At 39.3% G+C, this 17,625-nt stretch overlaps 1 protein-coding gene across 2 annotated transcripts in view; it reads left to right on the top strand.

Annotated features, from left to right (window-relative positions):
* LOC114690079 (cytochrome P450 7B1) overlaps positions 1 to 17,625 on the top strand; it is a 177,378-nt gene that overhangs the window by 147,951 nt on the left and 11,802 nt on the right. For both annotated transcript variants that reach the window (XM_028864517.2, XM_037206395.1), the window contains exon 5: positions 17,093 to 17,268. In XM_028864517.2, the coding sequence (XP_028720350.1) occupies positions 17,093 to 17,268 (176 nt within the window). The remainder of the gene's footprint in view (positions 1 to 17,092; positions 17,269 to 17,625) is intronic.

The raw sequence follows: 17,625 nt of genomic DNA, 5'->3' as shown, positions 1-17,625 counted from the left end.
AGAGTGAGGCAAAGAATGGAAAGAAGAGAGGGAGGGATGTGAGGAAGCGGGGAAGGCAGGGAAGTGGAAGGGAAAACTGCTCTAGACCTTTAAACATTGGTACTTTAAAAAAATATTACTGATTTAGCAAATAAAGGGGAACTTTATTTCTGATATTTCTGAGGCCCATAGGAACTGGTTGTTTTGCTTTTTCTCCCCCCCCCCCCCCCCCCCCCTGCCACCCTTTTTATGTTTGCCTTGACTCAGTCAGCCTTCCACCGGACATGAGCCCTTGAAATGCAGCAACTGCATTTCCATTTCCTGGGTTTAAGCAGGCTGCTTGTTACCATCATGTAGGGAACTGATATTCCTAAAATTAAAATCTGTACCAATACATGGCAATTCCCTCTGTATTCATATCTCATTCTATCGTGTTCTTGGGGATATAGTACTTTCAGTTTCTTTGGACAATTGCATTGTTGGTAAACTTTCCTCGGCTATTTGACTTAATAAGACCCTTAATTTTACCCTGCTTTGACCTCAAGTTTTTATGTATAAAATATATCCTCTCTCTCTCTCTCTCTCTCTCTCTCTCTCTCTCTCTCTCTCTCTCTCTCTCTCTCTCTCTGCAAATTCTGAGATATTAGGTCCTAATACTTTTGATCACAGTTAACTACTTGGTACTAATAAGATAGCCCAAATGTTACAAAGGTGGATCCCTGTGGCCAGGACAACAGCAGTCACCGTGACTTATGCTTCAACCAATTATGAAAGTTGTGTCACCTGTAGTGTGAATTATCAAAGGAATTCCATGTTTGTTTGGAGGAAGAATATTATCCATCATTATCAAAATGCTAATGTTCTTTTCTTTTTATTTCAGAACTCTTAGGGAACTAATACACAAAATTTAGGTAAAATATGGGTAGTTGCTGATACTTGAAATAGTAGTGTTTTCTGAGTTGATTTGGTTTCTATGGAGATCTAAGTTGCATTTTCCATATATCCAGGTAATTACCCTTTCATTTTAAGAATGAGATGATCAGGAAATAATGCGAGTGAACTCCAAAGAATATGTTTGTATTCTGTACATAATTATTCCTTTTCACAGTTTGCTTGAAATTCAGCAAATCTCTATTTATAGTAGCTGTTTGTCATTGAAATAAAAGATTGTTTTTAAAGTACAGTGTTAAGAAAGAAATGCTTGGGTTTATTTGACCAGAAGAGATAACTTCTGAAGTTGTAATTTAGGTCCATATAAGTCCACAGCTAGACTTAGGGACTCTCATCCTTGGAGCCCTCATAAATTTGCGCCCTTCCCATGCTTAACCCATGAACAGAAACAACAAAATCTTTTATTACTATTATTATTCTCATACATTACATCCTGACTGAAGTTTCCTCTCCCTCTACTCCTCCCAGTTACCTGGAACCTCACCTCTCTCCCAGATCCATTCCTCCTCCATTTCCCTTCAGAAAAGAGCAGGCCTCCCAGGGATATCAACTGAACACTGTAAGACTAGGCACAAGCCCTTGTATCAGGACTGTGTGGGGTAACCCAGTGTGGTAAAAAGAGTCTCAAGAGCAGGCAAAAGAGTCACAGACACCCCCATTTCCACTGTTAGGAGTCCCACAAAAACCCTAAGCTATGCAACCAAACATATATGTACAGGACCTGGCATAGACCAGTCAGGCTCTGTGATTGTCACTTCAGTCTATGAGCTCCTATAAGCACTGCTTAGTTGACTCTGTGGGCTGTGTTTTCCTGGTGTCCTTAACGACTCTGGCTCCTACATTTCTTCCTTCTGCTGTTCCTAGGGCTTTTTTGAGCTCCAATGGGAGGGACCCAATGGAGTTCTCCAATTTGGGCTCTCTCTCTACCTAATGTCAGAAACAACAAAATCTTAACCTGTGCTAAAGCAGTGCTTTCCATAGCTAGATGGGTACCCTGCAGCCTAGGTGACCAGCAGAGGTCAGTGTCATTTATTGAAAGAACTCATGATAAAGGTCATTACCTCTGGAAAAAAATATTTATATATTCTTTCATGAGATAAAAGGTTCAGTCAGATTAGACCAAACTTTGATGGATCAACAGCACACCAAACAACTTCTGCACCATAAGCTTACAGTGCTAGTCACCCAAATTTTACTAAATAATTGTAAGTCTATTACCTTTTTTTTTATTTTGAATCAGTTTATGTAGTCAATGAAATACTTGTAGGTAGGCAAAAACTAAAAGATAATTAAGTTGGCTGCATAGTCTTTTTTTGTTACAATGGAATATTTAAATAATAACTAAAAATTATGTTCCTCAAATGCTTGGTAGATGCTATAAACTGTAAAAAAAATCTTAGGTGTATAAACTCCTAAAATTGACTACTATAGTTATTTGTTTATTGCAATTTATTCTTGCAGATGATTAATATTTATTTGTTTTCACCTTAATATTTTCTTGAAAATAGATTTTTTTCCTTACATAATATATCATGATTATGGTTTTCCCTCCCTTCACCCCTTCCAGTTACCCCCCACATCACCTCCCCTGTGGATCCACTCTCTCTGTGTTTTTCACTAGAAAACTAAGAGGTTTCTAATGGATAAACATAAAATAAGATAAAACAAAGACTAACACATTGGACAAAAAAAAACAACCACAAATAAACAAAAACAAGGAAAAGAGCTCAAGAGAAGGCACAAGAAACAGAGACCCACTCATTTGCACACTCAGGAATCCCATGAAATTCACTAAATTGGAAGCTATAATATACACACAGAGGACCTGGTCCAGACCCGTTTAGGCCCTGTGCGCTGCCTCAGTCTCTGTGAGTTCACATCTGGGTCGATCCTGATGATTCAGAGGCCCTAGGTTTCTGGGTGTCCACTATCCCCTCTGCCTCTTGTGTTCTTTCTGCCTCCTCTTCTTTAGGGTCCCCTGACCTCTAAGGGGAAGGAGTTGATAGAAGCACACCAGTTAGGACTGAGGGTTCTCTGCATAATACCAGGCAGTGGGTCTGTATTTGCTCCTACGTGCTGCCGGAGGAATCTTCTCTGGTGATGGCCGAGCACTGCACTTTGATGAGTAGAGCAGAATGTCATGAAGAGTCATTATATTGCTGCATTTTGTTATTGTTTTCTTTTTCTTTATTCTTTTCTCATACAATACATCCCAACCACAGCCTCCCCTTCCTCCCTCCTCCCAGTTGCCCCTCCCACCTCCCCTCTCCCTTATATCTACTGCTCCTCCATTTCCCTTCAGAAAAGAGCAGGCCTCCTAGGGATATCAACTGACCACAGCATAACAAGACACACAAAAAAAGACTAGGCACAAACTCTCATATCAAAGCTGGATAAGGCAACCCAGTAGGAGGAAAAGGGTCCCAAGATCAGCCAAAAGAGTCAGTGATATCCCCAATCCAATAAAAACCCCAAGCAAAACAACCGCAGCATGTATGCAGAGGGTTCAGACCCATGCAGGCTCCATGGTTGCTTCTTCAATCTCTGTGAGCCACTATGAGCCTTGCTTAGGTGATTTGGTGGACTGTGTCCTCCTGGTGTCCTTGACCCCTCTGTCTCCTTTAGTTCTTGCTCCCCTTCTTCTGTGGGGTTCCCTGAGCTCTGCCTAATGTTTGGCAGTGGGTCTCTGCATTTGCTTCAATCAGCTACTGGAAGAAGCCTCTCTGTTGGTGATTGTGGTAGACACCAAACTATAAGCATAGCAGAATATCATTAGGAATCATTTCATTTCTTTTACTTTATTTTTTTATTTTTATTATTATTATTATTTTGTTCAGTCCTGTTTGATTCCACTGTAGGTCTCTGAACCATCCAGCTTCTGGTTCCTGGCCATTCGTGCTGTGTCCAGCATGGGCTCCCTCTTGTGGCTTGGATCTCAAGTGATCCCAGTCATTGACTGGCCACTCCCACAGCCTCCATTGTCCCAGTGCATCTTGTAGACAAGACAGGTTGTGGGTCTTAGGTTTTGTGGCTGATTTGATGTCCCAGTCCTACCACTGAGAGCCTAGCCTGGTTACAGAAGATGACCAGGCTCTGTATCCTCCTTTACTAGGGAGTCCTTGGTAGAGTCACCCTCATAGGTTTCAGGAAGTTTCCATGGCACTAGGTTTCCACACCACCCCTTAGGTGCTCACCTATTCCAGTAGTCTCTCCCCCATACTCTCTCCCTCCATCCCTCCCTCCCCAACCTGATCCCTCCCCATTCCCATCCCCACCTGCCTCTTGTCCACTCACAAAATCTGTTCTATTTCCCCTTCCCAGGGAGATCCTTGCATACTCCCTAGACCTCTCCTCTTTATCTAACTTCTCTGGATCTGTAGATTGCAGTGTGATTATCCTTTACTTAACAGCTAATATCCACTTATAAGTGAGTACATATGTTTGTCTTTCAGAGTCTGAGTTGCCCTTCTCAGGGTGATATTTTTCTAGTTTCATCCATTTTCTTACAAATTTCATGATGTCTTTTTTTTCCTAACAGCTGAGAAATACTCCATTATGCAAATATATCAAATTTTCTTTATCAGTTCTTTGGTTGAGGGACATCTAGGTCCCTTCAGGTTCCAATTTCTTGCCATTATGAATAACACCATTATGAACGTAGTTGAGCAAGTGTCCTTGTGGTAGGATGGGGCATCCTTTGTGTATATGTCCAGCATATCCAGTATATGGTATAGCTGGATCTTGAGGTTGATTGAATCCCAATTTTCTGAAGAACCATCATATTGATTTCCACAGTGGCTGTATGAGTTTGAATTCTCACCAGCAATGGTGGGGTGTTCTCCTTGCTCTATTTCCTAGACAGCATGAGCTGTCACTTGTGTTATTGATCTTAGCCATTCTGACAGGTATAAGATGGAATCTCAATGTAGTTTTGATTTGCATTTTCACGAAGGCTAAGGATGTTTGACATTTCTTTAAGTGTTTCTCAGCCATTTGAGATTCCTCTGTTAAGAATTGTCTGTTTAGATCTGTACCCCACTTTTTAATTGGAATGTTTGCATTTGTTGATATCTAGCTTCTTGAGTTCTTTATATATTTTGGATATTATCCCTCTATCAGATGTGGAGTTACTGAAAAAATTTTCCCATTCTGTAAGCTGCCATTTTGTACTCCTGATGGTGTCCTTTACCTTACAGAAGCTTTTTAGTTTTATGAGCTCCCACTAATTAATTGTCAATCTTAATGTCTTTGCTATTAGTGTTCTGTTTAGCCAGTGCCAATGTGTCAAAGGTATCCCCCATTTTCTCTTCTGTCAGGTTCAGTGTGTCTGGTTTTATGTTGATGTCTTTGATCCAATTTGAATTGAGTTTTCTGCCGGGTGATACATATGAATCTATTTGCCTTATTCTACATGAAGACATTCAGGTAGCCTAGCACCATTTGTTGAAGATGCTGTCTTTTTTACATTGTGTATTTCTGGCTTCTTTATCAAAAATCAGGTGTCCAAAGGTATGCAGATTTATGTCTGGGTCTGCAATTCAATTTCATTGATTAACAACGTGTCTGTTTTTTATGCAAAAGGCATGGTTTTTATTACTTTAGCTCTGGAGTACAACTTGAAATCAAAGATGGTGATAGCTCCAGCAGCTCTTTTATTGTTTAAGATTGTTTTAGCTATCCTGGGTTTTTTGTTTTTCCATATGAAATTGAATATTGTCCTTTAAAGTTCTGTGAAGAATTGTGCTGGAATTTTGAATGGGATTGCATTGAATCTGTAGATTGCTTTTAGTAGGATGGCCAATTTTACTGTATTAATCCTACTAATCCACAGACAGAGGAGACCTTTCCATCTTCTGATATCTACAGTTCTTTCTTCAGTGTTTTAAAGTCTTTGTCGTACTAGTCTTTCACTTGCTTGGTTAGAGTTACCCAACATATTTTGTATTACTTGGGGCTATTGTGAGAAGTGTTGTTCCCAGGATTTTTTTCAAGGTCTGTTTGTCATTTCTGTATAGGAGGGCTATTATTTTGTTTGTTTGTTTATTTGTTTGTTTTTGTTCTTCTTCTTGTTCATGTTTTTAGTTAATCTTGTGTCCTACTACTGTACTGAAAGTGTTTATTAGTTGTAGGAGTTCCTAGTGGGATTTTTAGTGTCACTTATACATACCTTGACTTCTTCCTTTCCAGTTTGTATCCTTTATTCTCCTTCAGTTGTCCTACTGCTCTAGCTAAGACTTCAAGTACTATATCCGGTAGGTATGGAAAGAGTGGACAATCTTGTCTTTCTGATGATTTTAGTGGCAATGCTTTGATCATCCACTCTTTTTAAGTGGATGTTGGCTGTGAGCTTTTTGTAAATTGCCTTTATTTTGTATCTCTAGTCTCTTCCAGGACTTTTATCTCCAAAGGGTATTGGATTTTATTGAAGGCTTTCCTGTATATAATGAGATGATCTTTTAGGTTTTTCCTTTTGGTTTGTTCATATGATGGATTATAATTATCAATGTACATATGATGAATCATCCCTGCATCTCTAGGATAAAACCTACTTGATCGTGGTGCATGATCTTTTTGATGTGTTCTTGGATTCAGTTTGTGTTTTGTTGAGGAATTTTGCATCTATTTTACAAAGGAAATTGGTCTGTAATTTTCTTTCTTTTGGGGGGGGTCTTTACATGATTTGGGTATCAGGGTAATGGTACTCTTAAATTAGTTGGGCAATGATTCTTCTGTTTCTCTTTTGTGGAATAATTTGAGGAGAATTGGCATTAACTCTTCTTTCAAAGTCTGGTAGAATTCTGCACTAAAACCATTTGACTCTGGAATTACTATTTTTTGCGGGGGAGACTTGTAATGACTGCTCTGCTTCTATATCAGTGAGGGTTATAGATCTGTTTAACTTGCTTATCTGATATTTATCTAACTTTGGTAAATAATGTGTATTGAAAAAATTATCCATTTCTTTTACATTTTCCAATTAGGTAGAGTATGGGATTTTAAAGTATTTCCTTATGATTCTCTGGATATCTTCAGTATCTGTTGTTATGTCTCCCTTTTCACTTCTAATTTTGATAATTTGGAAATTCTTTCTCCTCCTTTTGGTTAATTTGGATAAGGGTTTATCAATCTTATTGGTTTTCTCAAAGAAAAGCCAACTCTTTGTTTCATTGATTCATTGTTTTGTTGGTTGGTTTGTTACTATTTTATTGAGTTCAGCCCTGAGTTTGATTATTTCTTGCTGTCTACTTCTTCTGGGTACGATTTTTTTCTTACTGTTTTAGACCTTTCAGGTGTACTGTTAATTTACTAGTATGAGATCTCTCCAAATTTGTTGTTGTTGTATTTAAGTAGACATTTAGTGCTATGAACTTGCTTCTGAGAACTGCCTTCACTGTGTTCCAAAAGTTTGGGTATGTTGTGTACTCATTTTTATTCAACTTTAAAATGCCTTTAATTTCTTTCTTTTTTCTGTATTGATCTGCTTTTCACTTAGTAGTGAGTTGTTCAGTTTCCCTGAGTTTATAAGTTTTCTGTTGTTGTTGATATCCAGGATTAAAGGATCCTTTACCATGTTGGTCAAATAAGATATAGGTTTTTCTTTAAATTTTCTTGTGTCTTTTGAGATTTGTTTTGTGTCCCAGTATGTGCTCAATTTTGTAGAAAGTTCCTTGAGGTGCTGAGAAGAAGGTATATTCTTTTGTGTTTGGGTAAAATATTCTGTAAATATCTGTTAGGTCCATTTAGTTTATGCTGTCTAATCAGCTCCAGCATTTCTCTGTTTAATTTTTATCTGGATAACTGGTCCATTAGTGAAAGCTGAGTATTTAAGTCTCCCACTATCAATTGTGTAAGGGTCAATATGTGATTTAACCTGTAGTAGTATATTTTTTTATAAACTTTTGTACCCTTGTGTTTTGGGCATAGATGTTAAAAGTTGATATGTCCTCTTGGAGGATTCTTTCCTTTGATGAGTATGTAGTGTCCTTCCCTATTGCTTCTGATGAGTTTTAGTTTGAAGTCTTATTTTGTCAGATATAAAAATAGTTATAACAGCTTGCTTCTTAGGTCCATTTGCTTGCAATGTCTTTTTCCATCCTTTACTCTGAGGTAATAGCTATCCTTGATGTTGAGGCATATTTCTAGGATGTAGCAGAAGGTAGATACTATATTCACATCCATTCTGTTAGTCTATGTCTTTTTATTGGGGGAATCGAGACCATTAATGTTGAGAGATACTAGTGAGCAGTCTTTGTTGATTCCTGTTATTTTGTTATGGGATTTGTGTGTGTGTGAATGTGTGTGTGTGTGTGTGTGTGTGTGTGTGTGTGTGTGTGTCCTCTCTTTTGATTTGCCATTCTGGAAATATGTTTCCTGTGTTTTCTTCGGTGTAGTTAACCTCTTTAGGTTGGAGTTTTCTCTCTAGTACCTTCTGTAGTGCTAGGTTTGTAGATAGATATTGTTTAAATTTATTTTTTATCATGGAATGTCTTATTTTCTCCATCTACGGTTATTGAAAGTATTGCTGGCTATAGTAGTTTGGGCTGGCAGCTGTGGTCTCTTAGTGTCTGTAGCACATCTGTCCAGGCCCTTCTGGCTTTTAGAATCTTTATTAAGAAATCAGGTATAATTCTAATAGGCCTGCCTTGCAGCTTTTAATATTCTTTCTTTGTTCTGTATATTTTGGTTCTAAAATGCCAAGGGACTTCCTTTTCTGGTCTAGTCTATTTGTTGTCTTGTACGCTTCCTGTACCTTGATAAGAATCTCCTTCTTTAGGTGAGGGAAATTTTCTTCTATGATTTTGTTGAAAATGTTTTTTGTGCCTTTGACCTGGGTTCCATCTCCTTCCTCTATTCCTATTTTTCTTAGATTTGGTCTTTTCATGGTGTTGCAGATTTCCTGGATGTTTTTCGCCAGTTTTTTTTTTTTTTCCTGAGGTATCCATACCTTCTATTGTGTCATCAATGCCCGGAATTCTCTCTTTCATCTTTTATTTCTTGTATTCTTTGGTGAGGCTTACCTCTGAGCTTCCCCTTAGAGATCCTACACCTTTTATTTCCAGATTTCCTCCAGTTTCAGTTTTCGTTATTGATTCTATTTCCATTTTCAGGTCTTGATATGTTTTATTCATTTCCTTCAACTGTTTGTGTTTTCATAGATTTCTTTAAATATTTGTTCATTCACTCTTTAAGGACATCCATCATATTCATAAAGGCTCTTTCAGGGTCTTTTTCTTGTCTTTCAGATATGATGCAATACTCAGAGCCTGGTCTGGAAGGGTTGCTGGGCTGTAGTGAAGACATACTGTCCTGGCTATTATTGGTTTTGGCATCTAGGCATATAGGATTAAGAAGACTATAATTCTAGGTGCTGATACCTGGTTTTGTCTTCATTGGCTGGCTGATTTGTTTCTTGGTTTCTGTTGCCTTCTCTGGTTCTAAGGAGAGTGTGGTGGCTGTCTGTTGCCTGGTAGAAAATTCTTCTGGGATCCTGATTGGTGTGGTCACTGTAGGTCCAGGTAAAATTTGTTTCTAGGTATTGAGTGCTAAGACTTAGGAATGGATCTAAAGGTTGGAGGAAAATGAGGTGTTCTACCAGGATCTGCTTAGCCCCCTGGAGATGGGAAGGATAATGAGGAGAGGCCACAGCAGAGGTCTGCTATAGAGTTGGTGAGGAGACTGGGAGGTTGGACTTGGAGGAATGGAGGGTCATATAAAGATCTACTATTATCCTGCCTGCTTTACTGGTTCGAGTGGCCTGCGGGTTTCCAGGCAATTTCTGTTGGAGGTGGGCTGGGATAAAGCAAGGAGTAGTGAAAAAGAAGTTTGGAGGCGTAGATCTGTGGGGTCCACTAGAGGTGGGGGAAGGGGAAGGGAGTCTGTAGCAGGTGTTTTGCTACAAAGCTGGAGGAGCTGAAGGAGAAGTGAAGATCTGCAGTTAAGCGACCTGCCTCCCAGGCCAGAGGATAAACCTATTTCTTGTGAGTAGTTGGGATGGGGAGATAGAGAAACCCAAACAGAAGGGCTAGTTGAAAAATTAAAGATGCTGTAACAAAATAATAATAATAAGTCTATGTTAAATATATAAGGTATTTAATTCTTTCAAAGTAGTTTACAGTTATCATGTGGTTTTCACCAAGGTGCACTGAGGGACCACAGCTGGTGTTGCATCTTTTCATTCTCTTTACAAATGAGAATATTCTCAGAATGACAGAGACAGAATTTTCATTTGCATTTTATGACCATCACTATATCTTTCTTGTAAGGTATCTCTAATCCAAGATTCTTTTGCATTGTCCCCACTGAGAGGAAAAAAAATTTTATATCTAAATTAATCCAAGCTAGCTACCACAGCATGTATGTCAACAAGATTTGGAAAGGAAAACCAAGTCTTGACACTGACTTGGTTTTAACTTCAGAAAAAGATGATAGCATAATAATGAGTTGTTGATGATAGTACAAGGGATTAAACCAATGCTAAGTAAGTGTTCTACCTCCAAGATATATTTCTACCCTAAAACTATTAACAATTATTTGAACAAGTGCCAGACATTGTGTTAGTGCTATTTTAACTTTCTTATTATTTTCCTTTGATTACTGCATAGAAAGTTCCAGAAAGAGAATCAAATACAAACCATGAATCCAAACAGTAGTAAACCAAGAAAAAGTGATGCCAGGCTATTGACTTTAATACCTGATGGTAATTAATCACTGTCACCTCAGGCAAAATTATTAGAGAAAAGACCACTATTTTTATCTGATACATACCACTCAGATATAAATACAGCATTAAATATTATAAAATAACTGTGTAGTTGAAAAATTAGAAATTTAGATAATTAGGGGAATTGTGAAGTTTACCAAAATATTCTCATGAGGAAACAGAGAAGGAATGTATTTCCTTTCAAGTTAGTAATTTTTTTCTTCTCTTTTTTACCATATTGGGGATCGGGCCCAGGGCCTCTGTATATGCTAGGCAAATGCTTTCTGACTACACTACATCCCTAGTCTCCCAAGAGGGAATTCTAAGAAAGAGTACTTCAGAAGCAGACAACAGACAGTAAAGTTTTATGTGTAATATTAGGGAAACATCAATGAAAAACACTGAGTTCAACATTTATCAATTTTGCATTTTAATGCAAAGCTAAAAGGTTCAGGAAGGGAAACACAAGCTGATTAGAGGGTAACTTTAATGCCAATTAAATTAGTCACGTGAGTGTTAAAAGTAAACCAGGACAGAATGACATGAGGCTTCTTAGCAAAACCCGGCTTCAAGCCACAGCTCTCAACTTGATTGTTCCTTGGAATCATCTGGAGAGTTTTAAAAACACTCAACCCTGGTCCTGTCCCCAGAGAGTCTGCTTTTATTGTTCTGGAGTGAGGGTTGCTGGTTTTAAAAGCTCCCCAGGTGGTTCTAATATGTGGCCAAGGTTCAGCACCCCTCATTTAAAGGTTTTAGTTAATGTTGTGATTCTGATCACATTGATCTGGGATGGAGATGTTATCTTTTTAGCCAATCCTGGGTGAGTCTAACAGGCAACCAAAGAAGCTGGTAATCTCTGTGATATCAGAGAGCTTCAAAGGAGTAAGTGGTTAAATTATTTCAAATCTCTGCTCCTCATCAGCTTCTAAAGAGAAACATTGATAGAAGTATGGTGTATGGGGCATAGAGAATGAAAACCCTTCTCTGCTTTCCCAACTCAGCCAGTGCTTGTACTTCTGGTACACTGTAAGGATTAAATCGACTCTCCAAATTTACCATGCATGTCCAAAGGCTGATGTCATACCATCTCTGACACAAAGTGCAAAATGATTACTACAGGCTGGGATACAGCTCAATGGTAGAGTAATGATTGCCTAGTGTGCACAAAGGCCTGGATTTGATACCCAGCAGCACCCCTACACAAAAAGAAAATGATAAAATATGTATATATATTTAAGGGGTTGTTGAAGGTTGGAAGTAGGATTCGATTTTCTGCCTGAATGTTCTACAAAGGTTGAAATTAAAGGGAAGAAAACTTGATTTCAATGTGAAAAAAGACCTTTCTTCTAAAATAGATTTCAGAAAACTGTCATTGGAGTTATACACTCAGAAACTGTGCCTATCAGTCAAGCATGTGATATGGGCTGTAATCTTAGAGCTGGAGAGGCAAGGCAGGAGGATCATAAGTTAAGGACTGCTTGGACTAGAAAAGCAGACCCTGTCAAAGAAATGGAGTAAGGGAAGGGAAGGGAAGGGAAGGGAAGGAAGGATAAAATGACAAGTTATAGTTAAGTGCTAGAGAAGCTACTCAGCATGTGCAAGGCCTTGGGCTCAATACCTAGCACCACACATATACACAAATTATTTGATATTAATCCATGCAAAACTTGTTTGAACTATGGATGCACCTCAGGGGCTGAGCACTTGCTTAGCATGTGCAAGTCTCTGAGTCCCACCGCTTACATCTCAAAAAAAAAAAATACAATGACAAGAAAACTGCAAAATCAAGATGCTAAGAGTTAAGAACTATCTTAACAGTTAACTGATAGATAATGCATGTGCTGATTAAACCGACTGATAAACAATGGATGTGATGATTAAACCGATGGAGTTGTTCCGCAAAGCCTACATGTTGCCAAAGTTCACAGTCTTTGTCAATTTAAAAAGTAAAGTATTCAGTATCTAAAGTAGTAGCTTGGGGACCAATGAATGGGCTCAGCTGATAAAGGCACCTGCCATCAACCCTGACAACCAGAATTCCACCCTGTGTTCCATAAGGTGGACCTTCACGTACATGCACTGCACCACACACACACACACACACACACACACACACACACACACACACACACAGAGAGAGAGAGAGAGAGAGAGAGAGAGAGAGACAGAGACAGAGACAGAGACAGAGACAGAGAGTGAGAGAATGAATGAATGAATAAGGAAACACTTTTAAGTACTATCTTAGAAGCCTCTTACTTATGTGTATTTTTCAATTTTGAATTCCTAGACTGTTGCATGAGTATAGGTCAAATCCACGTGTTGCATTTCTTTCCTCCAGCCAGTGTCCCCATGCTTTGAGAAGAGTTAAGACCTTAACAAAATTTTATTGAGTATATGACTGTTTAACTTACATGTGTATAAATATACAGCAGAAACCATAAATAGCACAAACCAAAGCCTTTTTCTGCAATGCAGTGTGAAGATAGGCATTTGTACCATTTCGCGTTTATTTTTAATTTTATTCAAATACACCATTGTTGATCCAAAAATTTATGATTTTCCTTCAAATTATATATTAATTACCACAATTTCTTACTTACTTTCTCATCTGTCTAGAAGAGCTATATAAAGACACCCAAGCATGTGCACGTGCACCCTCAGCTGAGCTGTGCTTCATCTCACCTTCCGGAGAACACCATTTTCATGGCCATCCCTTCCCCTTTCCTAGCCATTTGCTTTTTAAGACCATCCATGTGTTCAGCCCCAGTGACCATAGTGGGGCTGGCTGTTCATTTCACTTCTGCCATCGCTGCCATCCACTGATCACCATGGCTAATCAGACGGCATGCCAGCCTGCACCAATCATTAAGATGACCCAAATTAACAGTCCAGCCATGTCACAGTACATTCATTCCACATACACAGACATGGCCTAAGTATGAGGCGGAAACCTGCATGTGCTTATCTGTGTTTGCACTGTAGCTAGCTTTATTGATTATCATGATATGCTTTGGCACTTAAAATCTGCAAATGGGAATCATTTCTGAATTATTCCAAAGACAAAGCGGATGTGCCTTTTCCTCCCAGCAATTCCCTTCATTTGTCTTTTTCCCTCCAGTTGGATTGTAAAACACTACAAATTAACACATGCTCAGCTCTTTACTTAGAAGGGACTTTTAATCATATTAGTTTTCTATCTTAAAAAAGAAACTCTTTTTTTCCTAGCCATGTAAACAGGGCAGTGCAGACTCAGAATTGTGAGTGCATCATCAAAATTTTGTGACCCAGTTGTCTTGTAGATGGTAATGGTAGTCAGTAAAACTCAGTTCTTAACAGTTATACAAGCAGCCTTATCTTAACCACAGCTATGACTGTTGGCACCTTGCAATGCCTGGTGTAAATTTATCCTCCAAATATTTGCATTCTCGATAGTCATTTTTCTACAATACAGTCTAATAATTAGAGGGTCCCATTACCTGCTAAATGTTTGCATAAATTATAAATCCATTATGCACAGTAAGTTTTATAAAACATTTACAGATAGAGATCATGTTTAATTAAAATTAACTTCCATATGTAAGCCAAGTGTGCACTAATCATTCAGGGTGACCTTTTATTACCTATAGTCCCTTGTTTTGGATGGATGATTGACAGCTTGCTGTTTGGCTACCATGTTGAATTTTAGCTGACAAGACTTTTCATTTTAACTCAATTTGCCCGCCTATCACAAGCTGGTGGCAGGCCAGACCCCAGTCACCCAGCTTTGCCTCAGCAGCTCGCTCTAGTTCTCATTAGTACGCATTTATTCAGTGGGAATTGGGAGACAAATGCTTGAAGGCATGTGAACTAAGTATAGCAAATGAGGTTTAAAGACTGAATATTTATAAGTATATGGAAAGTTGGTTGTTTTTTTTTTTTTTAATTCTAGAGCAAATTGAGAACCAAGTGCTAGCTTTAGTATAAAAGAAATGAAGATAGAAGGGGGACAATTCTAAGAATAAAAATACTATAAGCCTTTTCTTTCCATTTTGGAAATATGTAAAATCTCTCTGACAACACCTTATCAAACAAAAACCTGGCTTCTCTTTCACGGGATGCTTGCACAATGAAGTTTAGCACCCCATGCGTGAGAAGGGGGGAAAACTAAGGGTCATGTTCATTTGTTGCTTGGTTATCCCTTGGTATGTTTTAAACTGCCTTGTTTGTTCGGCACTAGCGCAGAAACAGATGTTGCTCTACCGTGCCGGATAATTTACTGTACCTCCTGGTGTAGCATGGAAGTCCTCCCAGGGCCCAGCTGGTCTGTCAGTGGCACTGGCTGGTGTCTGCTCAACTATGACAACGACAAGGAGAAGCCGTAGTTGTTTTTTTTTTTTTTTTTTTCATGGTACCATTGTCATTCTTCTCAACCTATAGTTCTGCCCATGCTCATTCTGGGGCTGATGGAATTGCGGCTGGCTTTTGTGTCTCAGTGCTGTGCCGCAGACCCCAGAAGCTCCCTTCTCCACTGGCGATAATAACACAACTCATTACTTTTGTCGCCTAATGATTATCGGCATGATCGCTCAGAGCAAGAGCCAACCTCGTCTTGCACACATAACTGGTACTGGAAGGTAAAACAGATTTGTCACTTACGATCTGACTGCTGAGCCACACTTTCAGCTCCATTATTGTGATTAACTTCTGCATAAGATATGCTTGCCCAATTGTCATTTGTGATACTGCAGTGGGCACAAGCTGCCATGCTTCCCAGGAGCACACCAGCCAATCGGATATGACTGTGTTATTCGGACTGTTAAATGCCTACCCTTGTCACAGCAGCCACCCCAAGCATTATTTTGCTTTTGTATTTCTTCTTCCCACACCCTACTGGACTTGTTGTGTGAACAGAACTAATACATATGCCAGCTACTATTTCATACCACATGTTAAAATGATGCCATGCTATTGTTGGTCCAACAGGGCCAGCAGCAGAACATGGAAGGTAGATCCTTGATTTTCACCATAGAAATGTTGGTTGTTGGTGTCTTGCCAACTGAAATCTGTCATGTCAGGTGCCTTGTGGCTATCTACAGTAGAGTCCATGTTCCAAAACCAAAGTTCTTTTCTAGCCTCATCACCAGCAAACCGATTTGACTCTGCCTGATTATAATAACGAAGGCAGTCTAAGAGAATATGCACAACCTCACTATACGTCACATTGAATCACCACACTGCCCACACAGAGCTGACCGCAGCCTCATTTCTTTAGACAAACGCATGCTTAAGGAAAAACCTCCTGGGAGAAGGCACCCAAAGCTACTACATGTCCCTGTACAAGCTGTTCATAGGTTTACATTTTACCAAAATAATGTTTATTTCTGTGGGGTTTTTTTTTTCTGTATACAAGCTCCCACTAATGGGTCTGCCTTTAATAATCTAATAACTGGGAACTGGCTGACAGAACTGTGCTCGGCACCAAGAAACTAGGCTCTGAACATGTGTATGTGTGTGTGAGGTTTCTAAACTGCAAGTCATAAACACAGTCACTTATTATCATGTGAAAGGGGGGAAGCTCCATTTGGAGCTATTTCACATTGCTGATTAGAAAGAATCAAGCTTTATATTCCAGGATCCACTCACGCTGGAGGAAACATAGTCAGTTTTGATTATGAAGGGAGAGATGCAGCTCTAGACAGGAGCTACACACTGATATGCATGCTATCAGAATGATTTATGCAAATTATGCATATTATTCCCAAAGGAATTCCTCCTCAAACTGCCAGGATAAATCGCCGGAAATTAGCCATAAAATCTGCCGTGCTAGGAGCAAAAGGTGAAGGCCACTGGGATAGCAAGGACATTCGGCTTCTGGAATCTTCCAGGATATGATGATGGTGAATGTTTTTCTCCCTGGATAGTGAGGAAAATGTGGTTTTCTTCCTAATCCTATAAAAATGTGTTCCTTGAGAATTTTCCAGCAAATGCTGACTCATTCTATTTACAGCTAGCATATAAGAAATTAAGTGTTAAGGTGTCTCCAAATGCACCTACTACAATTACTTTCTTGTTAACTGCCTGAATGCTATTAAGTAGCTAAGCCTGGCTTTACAGACATCGCTCCTCTAAAGACTGGTGAAGTAACCCTCCAGCAGTGTGCTGTGAGAAGGGTATAGATTCACGTTACTATGCTTGTGTTCCTAACACATGAGTCCTTTCTTGGAGACCATTCCTTCTTTCCTCTGTCCATAGACAGCACGGCTACCTCCTGCCTGTAAATCCTCAAATGATGTCGGAGCAAAGCCCCCGGGTTCTTTACTCTCAGCATCCAAAGCGTCATTGACTCTCTCTTAGGTATCAATGGATGTGAAGAAATTATTTTCCTACCAGGCGAGGTTGTTGTTAATGAGTTCTAGCAGCCAACGGAGGCAGCTTCTCAAATCGCTCACTCATGTTACAAGGGCTGTGGTTTGTTTTCCTCAGAAAGCACCATCCTCGAGGTCCTGCGGCTCTGCTCCTACTCCACCATCTTTCGTGAAGTGCAGGAGGATATGAATTTCAACTCAGAGACGAGCAGTTACTGTCTGCGGAAGGGAGACTTTGTAGCCATCTTTCCTCCAATCCTACACACTGACCCAGAAGTCTTTGAAGCTCCAGAGGTAAATAAGCATCGTGTCTGGTTATTGCTGCCCAGTAAGCAAGCTCACTCCTGCATCCTTTCCCAAATCTCTCACTGGAGATTTGAGGCAGCTTGCTGATGACTTCTCTATTTTCCTCTAATAGGAAGATTTTTGCCTTTACAGAAGTTTTTTCCCCCCTAAGAATCTGCCTTTGACAGGTTGTGTGTGGTCTGTGAACAAAAATTCAGGTAAGTCTAAATGCTACTTAATTCAAGTGAAATGGACATTTTACCCTAGTCACCTATTACTTTTAGCCACTGAATTAGAGTCTCTTTGACAAGGAATTACTGAAATCCAAGAGGGCTAGCTACTGATATGTGCCATAAAAATTAAATA

Source organism: Peromyscus leucopus, chromosome 5 (genome assembly GCF_004664715.2).
Source record: "Peromyscus leucopus breed LL Stock chromosome 5, UCI_PerLeu_2.1, whole genome shotgun sequence".
NCBI classification, from domain to species: Eukaryota; Metazoa; Chordata; class Mammalia; order Rodentia; family Cricetidae; genus Peromyscus; species Peromyscus leucopus.
Note: the sequence above shows the minus strand (reverse complement) of the source record. Positions and strands in the feature narration are given on the sequence as shown.